This window comes from Narcine bancroftii, chromosome 1, assembly GCF_036971445.1.
Source record: "Narcine bancroftii isolate sNarBan1 chromosome 1, sNarBan1.hap1, whole genome shotgun sequence".
Lineage (NCBI taxonomy): Eukaryota > Metazoa > Chordata > Chondrichthyes > Torpediniformes > Narcinidae > Narcine > Narcine bancroftii.
This window is the reverse complement of record NC_091469.1, coordinates 368,419,237-368,434,273: the sequence shown is the minus strand read 5'-3', so window position 1 is coordinate 368,434,273 and position 15,037 is coordinate 368,419,237. Positions and strand designations below refer to the sequence as shown.

General features: G+C 40.9%; 1 protein-coding gene and 1 long non-coding RNA gene across 7 annotated transcripts in view; one reads left to right on the top strand and one right to left on the bottom strand.

Annotated features, from left to right (window-relative positions):
• The window catches only part of LOC138750832 (inactive phospholipase C-like protein 2), a 290,403-nt gene that overhangs the window by 26,572 nt on the left and 248,794 nt on the right, over positions 1-15,037 (bottom strand). For all 3 annotated transcript variants that reach the window (XM_069912968.1, XM_069912957.1, XM_069912977.1), the window contains one exon: positions 7,017-7,092. In XM_069912968.1, the coding sequence (XP_069769069.1) occupies positions 7,017-7,092 (76 nt within the window). The remainder of the gene's footprint in view (positions 1-7,016; positions 7,093-15,037) is intronic.
• The window catches only part of LOC138750856 (uncharacterized), a 108,877-nt gene that overhangs the window by 74,576 nt on the left and 19,264 nt on the right, over positions 1-15,037 (top strand). The gene's annotated exons all lie outside the window — the stretch shown is intronic.

Here is a 15,037-nt window from a genome sequence, read left to right as displayed (position 1 = left end):
CATGATTCCTTTATTTAAAAAGGGTAGGAAAGTAAATTCAGAACAATTAGATTAACTTTAATGGAAAGGCAATGAAATCCTTTTATTGAAGTGATAGAAAAATATCAAGCAAATGAAAACATAATAGCATAGCTTCTCAAAGAAATAATTCTTGAGCAGCCTTACTGAATTGTCCAATGACATGGCAGAAGGGAATATTATGGAATGAGATTATGAGGTTGGATTTCCAAAGGGCTTTTGATTGTAGACTTGTGGAAACAGAAGCAACTCTTAAATATTTTAACAAAAATACAATTGGAAAAACCTCCTTGACTCAACACATATTAATAAACATTTCAGTAGGTGACTGCCCAATTATTTGTTTTCCTTTCTGTAGGCCACTAAATTTTTATGCATCTCTTTAACTAATTTTTGATTGGTTTAAGATTTAAAAAAATATTTTTGTAAGCTTTTATGATTTTCATTCTTTTAGCATTCATTTGAATTTAATCCCTTGCTCTCGTGATGAGCCCCTTCCATAAATCCATCTTCTTTCTTTGGCTTGGCTTCGCGGACGAAGATTTATGGAGGGGGTAAAGGTCCACGTCAGCTGCAGGCTCGTTTGTGGCTGACAAGTCCGATGCGGGACAGGCAGACACAGTTGCAGCGGCTGCAGGGGAAAATTGGTTGGTTGGGGTTGGGTGTTCGGTTTTTCCTCCTTTGCCTTTTGTCAGTGAGGTGGGCTCTGCAGTCTTCTTCAAAGGAGGTTGCTGCCCGCCAAACTGTGAGAAATATGCTAACTAGCTGAGGAAGGAAATAATTTCTGCAATCTGGAAAAAAGACTGTGAGCATTCACATTGATTTTATATACCTCTAACAGCTCATCCCACAGCTTCCTTCATTCAACGGATAACCATTCTCCCTTACTTTTTCCAAGTTGCGATCAATAAGGATGGCAACTGATTCATCAGTTAGTTGGGAGTGCATGCTGGAGGTGGTGATCAGCACAACTCATCCTTTTCTATATATGAGCTGATTCCAGTGTCAATGCTGAAGACTTTCTAATGACCTCCTCTTCAGTGCATGTACTATTATATCCAGTCCTTGTTGCATGTGGGGGCGGAGGGGACGAGAGCAGATGTGCGGGTAATGCAGGATATGCAGGTGAGGGCCAAGTAGATAGTTGTAATGGGGAAGCCATTTTTTTTGGAAGGAGGACATTGAGGATGATCTGGGATGGAAGATCTTGTCCTGGGAGCAGATGTGACAGTGACAGAGACAGAGGAATTATGAAAAAGGAATGGAATCCATACACGGGTCAGGGTGTGAAGAGGTATAAGCAACTGTGGAAGTTGGTGGGTTTGTCGAGAGGTGGAGACAGAGAGATCGAGAAAGGAAAGAGTGTTGCTAGAAATGGAACAAGTAAATTTGAAGTTGGGGAATAATCCTTTGCCCAAATTGGGGTTACTAAGTCAAAACTGGGAAGCCATCTGTTTATTTTTTCTTGCTACAAACAGTAGTTGTTGAAGAGTTATTAAGAATCAACCACCTTGATGTGAATAGACTAGCTTGGGTAAAGACCATAGATTCCTTTCTTTAATGTACATTGGAAAACCAAACAACTTTAATGACTATCTGACAGTTTTACAGTCATCGTTGCTTAACTCTTGAGTTTCTAAATTAAGTGACTTCAAAATCTGCAGCCGCTGCCAAGCGATTTGAACTAATTTTCTGCATCTCTAGTCTAGTGGTTTAACCATTAAGTTATCCTTTCTGTGTCGCCATTCAGCAACTATCTGAAATTTATGTGCTCCTCAATTTCTGAACTGAACTGCTCCATTATTAAAGTAAGTCATTCCTTTAGTTTCTTAGGCTCAGACTCTGAGATTTTCTCTGTAACCTCTCCAACACTCTCCACATTCCTCAAATCCTTCTCTTCTGACCAAGCATTTGACTACCTCTCTCTACACTTCACAAGGGGTCAAAATTTGCTACAAAGGGTACTTATGAAAATAAACATTGGAATGCATTGCTCTATTCAGGGTATCATATAAATGCAAGTTGTATGAGGACAAATGACACCAACATCAGAGGTGTTGTGGATAATTTAGAAGGTTGTTGTGGGTTAGGGTTGTTCGATCTGTTGAGTTCCTTCCTTGATTTACATGAGTGAAATTAATGTGCTTATGACTGACAGTTTTATGATTCATTATTATTGATGCTCGATTTTTAACTCTGGTTTTATTAAATGGTTTAAAATCCCCAGTTACTGTCAAAATATTTGAACTTGTTTTTCTCTGATGAGTCAGCAAGTTAGGAGGAGACTATAAAGGACGGGTAAAAGGATCCAGAATAAGTGGGCAAGAAGGTGGCAGTTGTACTATGATGGGGAAATAATGAAATTATTCACTTTGGTAGGGAGACTGAAAAATTAAATTATTTAAACGTGATACTACAAAATGCAATGGCACAAAGGGATATGGGGGCCGTAGTACATCAAGTTGGCATGAAGGTACAGCAAATAATTCACAAGGAGAATGGAATGTTAACTTTTACTAAAAGGAGCATGGAGTACAAATGTAGGGAAGTTTTAATATGGCTTTGAAGAATGAATTGATGGTAGCATGAAATTTGATCTCCATATTTAAGGAAAGATAGCAGTCAATAGGAATGTTGCATGAAGAACATTTGATTACTTAGGCCAATACACACTGGAGATTACAAGAATAGAAGTGATTTATTGAAGTCTATATCTTGTAAAATAATATGTATTTAAGACAGACTTTGATAGGTTCTTACTTAGTAATGGCATCAAAGGTTATGGGGAGAAGGTCAGGCAGTAGGGCTGTGGCAAAATGGATTAGGCCATGATTAAATGATGGAGCAATCGACAGGCTGAATAGCCCATTTCTGCTTCTATGTCTTCGGGTCTTAGAGCATTTGAGGGAGATTGATAGAGTACATAGAACATTACACCACAGTACAAGCTCTTCACCCCTCAATGTTGTGCCAACCTATATATTCCTACCAAAATAAAATACTTTCCTACTTCATAACCCTCTATGTTTCTTTCATCCATGTGCCTATCTAAGAATCTCTTAAAACCCCCTAAAGTTTCATCCTCCACCACCATCCCTGGCAAAGTATTCCAGGCACCAACAACTCTCTATATAAAAAAAAATACCCCTGATGTCTCCCCTAAACTTTCCTCTCTTCACTTTGTACATATGTCCCCTGGTGTTTTCTATTCTTGGCATGGGAAAAAGGTGCTGGCTGTCCACCTTACTGATGCCTTCCAGAATCTTGTAGACATCTCTTTGCTCCAAAGAGAACAGTCCTGGCTTTGCTAAACTTGCCTCATAAGACTTATTTTCCAATCCTGGTAAATCTCCTCTCCATAGTTTCCACATCTTTCCTATAATGAGGTGACCAGAACTGAACACAATACTCTAAGTGGGGTCTCACCAGAGATTTGTAGAGTTACAACATGACCTCTCGTCACTAGAATTCAATGAAGCCCAGCATCCCATAGGCCCTCTTAACTATCCTATCAACCTGCGCAGCAACCATGAGAGATGTATGGGCTTGGATCCCAAGGGACCTCTGTAACTCTAGACTGTTAAATATCTGACCATTAACCCTGTTCTCAGCCTTTTGGTTTGCTGTTTAAAAATGCATCACTTCACATTTACTTGGATTGAACTCCACCTGTCACTTATCTGCCCAAATCTACATCCTGTCTATATCCTTCTGTAACTTACACCAACCTTCAGCACCATCCATAACCCTTCCAACCTTCATATCATCTACAAACTTACTGACACATCCTTCTGCTTCTTCATCTCAAAATTCAAGATTCAATTTATTATCATGTAATAAAGACAGTGCAATATTACATGGCAGACAAATTTGCAATTGGCAGAAATTGCCTAAAGAGCCTCTTACAGTCAGAGAAAGAGAAGCAAAAGAGAGACCTCCCAGAGTCACTGAGTTCCCATGGATTCTCCTCCAGCAGTCCTCGCAATCACATAGTCCAGTCCAAACCAACAGCAGCCCGAGCACCAAATCCAAACCACTGATGTGATCAGGAACCCTTCAGCATCCTCGGCACCCTCTCGCATCCCAGTTCTGATACCTGGAACCCCTTCAACCAGTCTCGAGCCAGACTCCAGCAGTCCACAGCCTGTGTGGGTTCCTCGCCTTGAGTCACCAACTATACGCTATCTGTGTTTCTTTAACTGCAAAACCCCTCACTGATCCGCCGCTGTGGTCACCGTCCTGTGGGTTGTCTCCTCTGCTTATTTATCTTAAACAGGGGTGTTTTACCCCATGTTCTGGTCCGCTGTGCCAGTCTTTTTTTCCCTGGAGTCTGTAACCCCTCATAGATGATGATGATCAAAAGCTCTGGCATCTTGAATACAAGGCCCCGCGGTTGCAGTATTTTTAAATAAAATCACCTTCGGCTCCTTCAACTGGCCATTTAAAGCTTGTATGGAGCTGATGGCAGTCCAACTGGGTAGATTAATTCCATGGTAGCATTGTGACTCCACTCCCCACTCTGCACCAGCAGAAGCCATCACAAAGAGCAGGGGACCCAGAATAGATCCCTGTGGAACTCCACGAGTCACTAACCTCCAGGAAGAATACTTCCTTCCTCTACTACTTTCTGCTTTCTATACGTAAGCCAATTTTAATCCACACAGTCAAGGTTCCGTGGATCCCATGCCTCATGAACGAGTCTCTCATGGGGGACCTTGTCAAATGCCTTACTAGAATCCATATTGTAATGGAGTAGATAATTTGGGAGAATTTGGTAAGATTAGAGTAGGTTACATACATACACACATTTTAAAACAGATCTCATTTGAAATACTGAAGAATTCATATTCAGGAACTTTACAGAAACTATGGAGAATACTAAGCAAGTAGGTGTTAATTGAAATTAAATGAATAGACCATTTTTTGGATTGGAGACAGACTGGCTGGTTGAATAACTACAAGGCTTCTGACCTTTCTACAAAGTGCTCACAGAAAAGTCACTCCTGGGTTTTGTGTACCTAAGACAAAAGCTTCACCAAGAAGGATAACTCTTGTTGTTTGTTGAAGAAGATGGGGGTTTTGCAAGTGAGAGAATCGCATGGATTTCTGGCAGTTGGAGAGAGAGAGAGAGAGAGAGAGAGTGAGAGAGAGAGAGAGAGAGAGAGAGAGAGAGAGAGAGAAGACAAGCTCTCTCAGCCCGTGTGTGTGTGACACTGAAAGAGACTGAACAGTCATGGCTTAAACAAGCCAGGAGAAGCTTGTTGGAGACAGGAAGTTCCAGAGTGGTTGATGGCTGGAAGTGCTATCTGTCTGATGTTTCTCTTGGAATAAGGGAAACAGAAAGGAACTCTGTGGTACCCTGACAGAAAGAGATTATCATCTGGAGAACCCTGATGGGGCAAGTTTCATCAGCGAGACATTAAGGTGACTAATGGTGGTACCTCAGTTGTGGAAATCTCTCTCTGCAAACCCTACAAGAACCTTCCTGAGCGCTAAATATTTACCTTTTGAGCACCAAAGCCTGGTGAATTTTATACATGTTAAATTCTGTGCACAGTATAAGAATTGCCTACAACCAAGTGAACTTGAAGTGAAATTGAACTGTGAACCAAAGAACTTTCCTTAAATTTACACACATATCATACAAGTGCACTTAGAATTAGAATTTGGGTTAGTTAAGTTAATAGAGATAAGTTAGTTTGATTCTGTTTTCATGTTTAAAGATAATTAAAAACAACTTTTGTTTAAGTAACGACTTGTCTTGGTGAATATCTATTGCTGCTGGGTTTTGGGGTCCTTTGGGCTCGTAACAATATAGACCACATCTACCATTCTACCTTCATCAATTTGTTTTGCTACCTCCTCAAAAAACTTAGACCTTCCCTTCACAAAGCCATGCTGACAATCCATGAGTAGACTGTACTTCTTCAAAAGCTCCCATTCTTAAGGATCCTCTCCAATAGATTGCACAACACTGACGTAAGACTCATTGGTCTGTAATTCCCATGATTCTCCCTATTACCTTTATAAACAAGGGGACTACATTTTCCATTCTCCAATCCTCCTCAAAGATCATACCCAAAGCCCCAGCTATCTCTTCCCTTCCTTCCCTCAGTAACCTGGGGTATATCATGTCGGGCCCCGGGGACTTATTAATCTTGATGTGTTTAAGAAGATTCAACTCTTCCTTAATCTCAACATCATCCAGCACACAAGCCTGTTCTAGTCCAACCTCACACTGATCAATGTCCTTTTCTCTGAAGCAAAGTATTCATTTAGGACAAATTCTGCCCCATCTATCCCTCTTGCAGTCAGGAAGTGCCAGTCAACATTAGGAAAGTTGAAGTCTCCTATAATAATAACCCTGTAATTTCTTCACCATTGCAAAATCTGCCTACTTGTCTGTTCCTTGGTGTCCCGAGGACTATTTTGAGACCTATAGTCTACTCCCATTACAGTGATTGTTCCCTTCCTATTTTTGACTTCCACCCACTTTGACTCAGTAGACACTTTCTTTATAGAGCTTTTCCTTTCTATGACCATGATGCTATCCCTGACTAGAAATGCTACCTCCTCCCCCTCTCACACCATCCATCCTATTCTTTTTAAAACACCTCAACCCAGGTGCCTGCTGTATATGAAAGTTTCACAGTAAGCAGTTATATGAACCTTTAATGTGCAAGCATTTAGCACAGTCTCATTTAGTGGAGTGTTCCAAGTGAAAGGAAGGGGTTTTTGGTTAGCTCACTAACCGTTTTAAATTTCAGCTATTTCAAAAATGAATTAATTCAGACCATTCTTCCCATCACTTGAAGCTAATTTTGCAAGCAATTACTGATTCTACATAGTTCTAAATATTTAATAACAATTCAATCCTTCTCCATGGTAACCTGTAAAATGTATTAATTGAAAAGAATTATTAAAATACACAACGATGACAAGGTTCTTGTGCAATTAGTAAAATAATTTTAATAAAGCCTCTTTAAAATTGCACATACCTGCTCTTTGACACTGCATTATTTTTTCACACACCCCATCACCATTTTCTAATAAAGCTTTGGTTGTCTGGATCATCTACAAAATATGAAAAGAAGCAACACACAGTTTTGATTGAGCACATTCAGGATCCCTTTTACATCACTCTTGCTTATAAAGAGCATGACGAAGAAGATATAATGCGGAAGCACACACCATTTTAACTGCAGTCTGACTGTAGCCCACATGGGTTCCCGTAAAGAGGAAATTTTTAAGATTATGGTAAAAGGGCAGGCGGAGACCTCTTAATACTACAGATGCACTCCTGCATTCACCCTGTCCCAAATTTTTCAGAACTACATCAGTTTCCTCATCTTCATTATCACCGATCTGTACATTCAATTATTTATCTGTTCCCACTTACACCATATCGAATGTCTTACCACACCTCCCTCCTTTGGGTGCACAATTAACACAGTGGATAGCACACAACGCTATTACTGTGCCAGCGACCCAGGTTCAAATCTGGCATGATTATATGATCTCCCCATGTCTGTGTGGGTTTCCTCCAGATGCTCCAGTTTCCCCCCACCGTTCAAAATGTACAGTGGTTGTCGTTCAATTGGGTGTAATTAGGCAGAATGGCTGGTGGGATGCAAAGGCCTGTTACTGTGCTGTGTGTCTGTATTCCATTTCAATTTCTCTCCTTCTTCCTCCCTCTATTCATCACTCATTCCTCCCTCCTTCCTCGCTCAGCAGCTACGCCTGACATCCTAAATGTCAGCACCTGTCCACAGGTTAAGGAATGTCACCAGATGTTTATTAAAGGTTACAGTCGTGTTGTGGGGACTTGGCAAGGACTTGTAATCTACGTGAAGAAATCCTTCAGGAGTTCCCTTAAGTTCCCGGTGGGAGAGTTCTCCGACCTCAAAGACAGATTATACTTTTGTAAATGGGAGGAACTGACAGCAGTCTGGAGAGAACACATTATTGTGGGTCTGGAATCACATGTAGATCAGATTGGGTTAGGATGGTTAATTAAATAAACTTTTACCAGTCTGATTACAGGCCACTATCCCAAAATGTTACTGCCAGTTGTTTTATAACTGTTGATGTCTGCCCTGATAAGTATTTCAATATTTTTTTTATGAACAGCACAGGGCTAATTATAAAGGACCTGTGTAGGATCTTTCTTTGATTCTAGGGCACGTCCATATTGGGTATTTGTAGATTATTTTTGGAAAGCTTTTTGAGGGCTTTGAAGAACAGGGGCTTCTCCTGGTCATTGAGAAAATGTTCAACATTTCCTGGGTTTGGAAGATAAACCTGGAATCCCTTGTTTAGATCTTACACAAATTGGAAAAGGAGAATATTTCAGAATGCTCTTCTAAAAGACCAAGAATATACTGATAACACCTCCCACAAGGGACACAGGCTGTGAATAACATGAAGGAAGTCCTAGATTAGATCCAGATCTACGAAAACATTTAGCAAATATTAATCACCAGTTGAAGAAGCTGCAACTCAAAAGCCTTTTAACTCAATGCTAGTTAGCAAATCCCTCACAGTGGCTGGATTAGGATAAATTGTACAAAATATATCAAGGGATAAAAAATGTACAGGGCATTCTTCTTCATAAAGGCAAGATTGAAATTCCTCCCAAAGGATCCTGGTGGTGTCATGTCTGGTATACCATAGTTTGCTGATGAGTCTCTTGTGGACTCAAAAAATGTATGGAAAACTATGAATAAAATATATCAGTTGCAGGTTTCAATCTACTTCTGAATTGTCAACTTTCCAATCACTTTTCCCTCCCATATAAATTCAGAATGATATTTTATTTGTTTTTAGTTCATTGTTGGTATACTGTTTTAATGGCCCAAACTGATGTTTTCTCATTAAGTCTTTATCCAAATTTTATTTCTCCTTTCATTCTCATTTATTGCTTCTTTTCTTGTTGAAATTCATTCTGCCTGTGAAGCACATCATCATATGGCTTGGAGCAGTGGTTCTCAACCTTTTTCTTTTCATTCATATACCACTTTAAATATTCCCTATGCCATCAGTGTTCTGGGTAAGGGTTGGCTTAAGGTGGTCTGTGGGTGAAAAGAAAAAGTTTGAAAACCACTGTTTTAATCGTACCTCATTGACTTGTTATGTGCACGGTTTCATAACTCCAAAGGAAATGGGCCAATAATTTTTCTCAAGCAAAATATTTCAGAAATAATTGGGTCTAGAGCAGTGATTCTCAACCTTCCCTTCCCATACACATACCACCTTTAAGCAATCCCTTACTAATCACAGAGCACCAATAGCATAGGGATTACTTAAAGTGGAAAGAAAAAGAATCACTGACTTGGAGAGAGCATAGAGAGCAGGAGAAACTGTTGGAAGGGGAAACGACAAGGTTGTCAGCAAGGAAGTTTAAGGTGCAGTTGGGCAATACTCCTCCCTGAACCTTGGTGTGGAGTAGTACATGAGACCTCCTCTCTGAGGTTTGACAGCTGCTTTAGATATAGCCATACCATATAGGCCCAGTGGCTGTTAGTGGGATCATTACTGCCAGGCTCCTTCTAAACAAATATTGAAGATATCTCCACCTTCACAGAGTTTGCTATTCACTGATGCAGGAGGGAGATCACTAATGTTGAGCGTATTTCATTTTCTCTTGCCAGAGAATAGCAGGCAGATGCCTTGCAACATGGTGAAAGCATTGTACCTTTACTCTTCTATCTACATGTCATCCACCATGGGAAACTACAGGATAGTTACTGAATAATAAGGACTACTCAGTGACACAATTTGTCTTGATTTGGGTGTTCCATCCTCAAATAGGTTGGCAGCATACACAAAGGAATAGCAATTGTCATTCAAAGCATAATAGAGCAGGCCTCTGTCAACAAAAATCTAGTTTCATACCAAGCAAGCAGAGTATTGACAGAAGTGACATTTCTCATCATATTAAATCAAGGATCTGTTCACAGAGTGGGGATTAGATCCCGCACTGCTATTCAAAGATGCAGGTGGACAGGGTCGCAAAGAAGGTATTTGGCACACTTGTCGTCCTCAGTCAGGGGACTGAGTACAGGAGCAGGGAAGTCATGTTACAGCTATACAAGATGCTGGTGATTCCAAACTTAAGAGTACTGTGCACCACTTTGATCACCTAGCTATAGGAAGAGGCCATGCACTCTTCAGACTGATGCCATCAGGAAGGAGGTAAAGAAGCCTGAGGATGAACACCCAGAGGCATAAGCGCCTCTGCCATCAGAATTCTGAACAGACAATGAACCAGTCAGTACCTCACTTTCCCTTATTTTTGCACTAATTTATTTACTTTTAAATGTAATTTTATAGCAATATTTACACTGTAATTCTGCAAAATAACAAATGTTGTGACACGTTCATAACAATAAATTCTGATTCTGATATAATTGGGCAGAAACATAATTAAGGTTTCCCTCCACAGAGATTGCCTGACCTGCTAAGTAGTTCCAGTATTTTCTCTAACTGTCTTCTTTCTTTGGCTTGGCTTCGCGGACGAAGATTTATGGAGGGGGTAAAAAGTCCACGTCAGCTGCAGGCTCGTTTGTGGCTGACAAGTCCGACGCGGGACAGGCAGACACGATTGCAGCGGTTGCAGGGGAAAATTGGTTGGTTGGGGTTGGGTGTTGGGTTTTTCCTCCTTTGCCTTTTGTCAGTGAGGTGGGCTCTGCGGTCTTCTTCAAAGGAGGTTGCTGCCCGCCAAACTGTGAGGCGCCAAGATGCACGGTTTGAGGCGTTATCAGCCCACTGGCGGTGGTCAATGTGGCAGGCACCAAGAGATTTCTTTAGGCAGTCCTTGTACCTTTTCTTTGGTGCACCTCTGTCACGGTGGCCAGTGGAGAGCTCGCCATATAACACGATATTGGGAAGGCGATGGTCCTCCATTCTGGAGACGTGACCCATCCAGCGCAGCTGGATCTTCAGCAGCGTGGACTCGATGCTGTCGACCACTGCCATCTCGAGTACTTCGACGTTAGGGATGAAAGCGCTCCAATGGATGTTGAGGATGGAGCAGAGACAACGCTGGTGGAAGCGTTCTAGGAGCCGTAGGTGGTGCCGGTAGAGGACCCATGATTCGGAGCCGAACAGGAGTGTGGGTATGTGAGGTTTTTCAGTTGGTTGTTTTTCCAGACTCTTTTGTGTAGTCTTCCAAAGGCACTATTTGCCTTGGCGAGTCTGTTGTCTATCTCATTGTCGATCCTTGCATCTGATGAAATGGTGCAGCCGAGATAGGTAAACTGGTTGACCGTTTTGAGTTTTGTGTGCCCGATGGAGATGTCGGGGGGGGGGCTGGTAGACATGGTGGGGAGCTGGCTGATGGAGGACCTCAGTTTTCTTCAGGCTGACTTCCAGGCCAAACATTTTGGCAGTTTCCGCAAAGCAGGACGTCAAGCGCTGAAGAGCTGGCTCTGAATGGGCAACTAAAGCGGCATCGTCTGCAAAGAGTAGTTCACGGACAAGTTTCTCTTGTGTCTTGGTGTGAGCTTGCAGGCGCCTCAGATTGAAGAGACTGCCATCCGTGCGGTACCGGATGTAAACAGCGTCTTCATTGTTGGGGTCTTTCATGGCTTGGTTCAGCATCATGCTGAAGAAGATTGAAAAGAGGGTTGGTGCGAGAACACAGCCTTGCTTCACGCCATTGTTAATGGAGAAGGGTTCAGAGAGCTCATTGCTGTATCTGACCCGACCTTGTTGGTTTTCGTGCAGTTGGATAATCATGTTGAGGAACTTTGGGGGACATCCGATGCGCTCTAGTATTTGCCAAAGCCCTTTCCTGCTCACGGTGTCGAAGGCTTTGGTGAGGTCAACAAAGGTGATGTAGAGTCCTTTGTCTAACTGTATCATTAAAATATATCACCTGATGATCACAGCATTGTGGTTTTTACACTTTATAGGTGCACACACTGGTTACTGTGGTCCTTGTATTGAAATAGTGTGTACACTTTAATATCAACAACAGCAACCTTCATTTATATCATGTCTTCTACAGAATGAAATGCCTTTCAGAGTACTATTGAACAAAAATGTTCATTAGCTGTAAAGAAATATGAAAAGCCATAAGGTTAAGAAAGTATATGATTATGTGCAATACACAAAAGTGCTGGAGAAATTCAGCAGGGATGCACACTATCTACAGAAAGCAAAGGGATATCAACAACACTTCAGGCCTGAGCCCTTCGTCAAGGAATTATCCTTTCCTTCCTATAAATGGTGTGTGGCCTGCTAACATGTAACAAAAATATTTAGTCACCTGTTTTTCATCTTTATTGTATCATTACTTATGGCAGTATTTTCCTTGCTTTAAGAAATCAGGAGTTTTTTTTACTAAAAGCAAATATAATTTTATGTCAAACTAATACATAAAAGAAACTGAGAACATTTACAGGAGAATAAGATTTAATTTTCGTGACAAATGACCGATACTTTTTTAGGATTGTGAGGTCACCCCTAATTGCTCTGGTTTAAACAGGGTAATAGGGATCCAGCAGAAGGCAAGGATTGTCTATCCTGATCTGACAGGTTATCTACTAATTGGGTAGATTCACTGAGCCACTATCTACACTAATCATTAAAACATTTTTCATTGTTGCAATAGAAGCTTTCTTTCCACAGCTCACACACTGAGATGTAAAGATGGCGGCAGAACTATTTAATCTATTTCCCAAATATTCTATTTCAGATATATTTGCCATTTAATTGCACAAAACGCAACTTGAACACTCAATTATAGTTTTAGAGGTTTAGTTGTTAACCCAGGATCATTTAGTTCCACTGGCAGAATGTAATGCCTTCAACAGTTTATCACAATTAGTTGCCTAATGAGGTCACAAAGCAAACATTAAGTGAAAATATTCTACTAAAATAAACAAATTAAACGTATTAATAAACATTTTTCAAAGATACTGAGCATTAACACCGTCAATTTGACAAAAAATGCTGGTAAATATGTGAGAAATTATTCTCTTCAATAAAGGGCCATTAGTGACCTTTGTAGACTTCACAACTAACACTGAAAGCATCATGCTTGAAAGGTTTTCCTTCACAGAGACATATGAGTGACAGATGATCATCTCTTCATGATGCATCCATAAGAATATTTATTTTTTTCCCATTTCACTTAATAGGTACGTGACATATAATTCATGAATCCTGCTTCACAGTAATAGCATACTTGAGAAAAGTGATCATCTGTGCAGAAACAGAAACATCTTTTCATTAATATCTACATGGATTCAACAATAACCATTCTTATTCAGCATTCTATTATCTGGTTTCTATGAACATGAATGGTTCCAAATATATTTTCAATGATATATTGGGAAAATGATTATTGTTGTTAAAGCAGTGACAGTCCCTTCTGACTCCTGAAACATTTTCTCTGGAGAATACAATCAGTGGCAAACTCCTGAGATGGCCCACTGATATTTCTTAGTAACTGCAGAAGCTTAGAAAGATGGAATTATCACAGCCCTGAAGGAAAAGAGTTGTTCTTTCACAGCCTAATCAGCCAGGCTCCTCCTCTGCTGTAGACCACTAAGAGTAAATTCCATTTCAACATCCCCCACCCACCCACCTACCCCCCCCCCACCTACTCCCCCCCCATCCCTCATGTTCAGCCCCTCTAGTCCCACAAAATGATTTTCGCTTATGAGGCCATCCAGTTTCCTTCGAGAACCTTGATTGATTGTTTCTACTAAGCTTACAGACAGCGCATTGCAGATCAAGTCGTGTTTATTTGTCGTTCATACCATAACCATTTCAATGTACAGTGAAAAGGAGATAGTGTTTCTCCCGTCCGTGGAGCTGGTTATTCACATAGTTAAATTACAACAGAAACTTTTTTATAAATAACATATCACTTATAGATATCATGTTACGTATGCTAGGCCTGTGTCCCCTGAGTTCAGAAGCCTCACAGCTTGGGGAAAAAACTGTTTCTCAATCAAGTTGTGAGAGCCCGAACATTTCGGGCAGGAGGGATAATAGATTGAGGAAGGGGCATGTGGAGTCCTTCACAATGTTTATGGTTTTCCACAAACAACAGCCATTATAAATGTCTATCATGGCAAGGAGAGAGACCCCATTAATCCCCTCAGCAGTCTTTACTATCCGCTGCAGGGACATGTTCTGGGAATGGTACAGTTCCTGAACCAGGCGGTGATGCAGTTAAATAGGATGCTCTCAATGCATCCCCTATAGAATGTAGTGAGGGTGGAGGGTGAAAGCTGGACTTTCCTCAACCTCTGCAGGAAGTAAAGGATTTGTCGGGCCTTCTTGAAAATGAATCTGGTGTTAGGGGGCCAGGAGAGATTCTCCGCCAGATGCATGCCAAGGAATTTGGTGCTCTTGACTACCTCGACGGTGGAACCATCACTGGTTGATGGAGAATGATCCCCTTGAGCTCTCCTGAAGTCCATCACCATCTCCTTTGTTGTGCTGATGTTCAGGTCTAGGTTGTTGTCTCTGTACCAGTCCGTTAATGTTTGCACCTCCTCTCTGTAAGCTGACTCATCGTTCTTGCTGATGAGCCACATCACAGTTGTGTTGTCAGCGAACTTGATGATGTAATTAGAACTGCATCTTGCTGCACAATGTAAAGACATTTCCCTCCCTACCACGTTCACCAACAACACCTCCACTCATTCTCTGTCCTTCACTTGAATCCCAGTGCCTTTCCCCTTGAATTATCTGAAACAGTTCTCTTTGCTCACCCCATCTAGTCCTTTCATGATCTCCTCTTTCAACTACCTTCTCCAGTTTAATCTGTTTCTCTCCTGATGCCATTCTAATACATTATTTTGGCACCTCTTTTGCACATATTTTTCTAAAATATAGTGATCAGAACTAGTTGTACCCAACTATGTACACTGCATGCTTATATGGAAGATCATTGGACTTTTCAGGATGCAATTTTTTAAAGTTACTTTAAAACATCTAAGCAGTTTCTAGTTTCTTTGACCTATTTCAACAACTTAAAGGCGTCTATGAAAAGATAGAG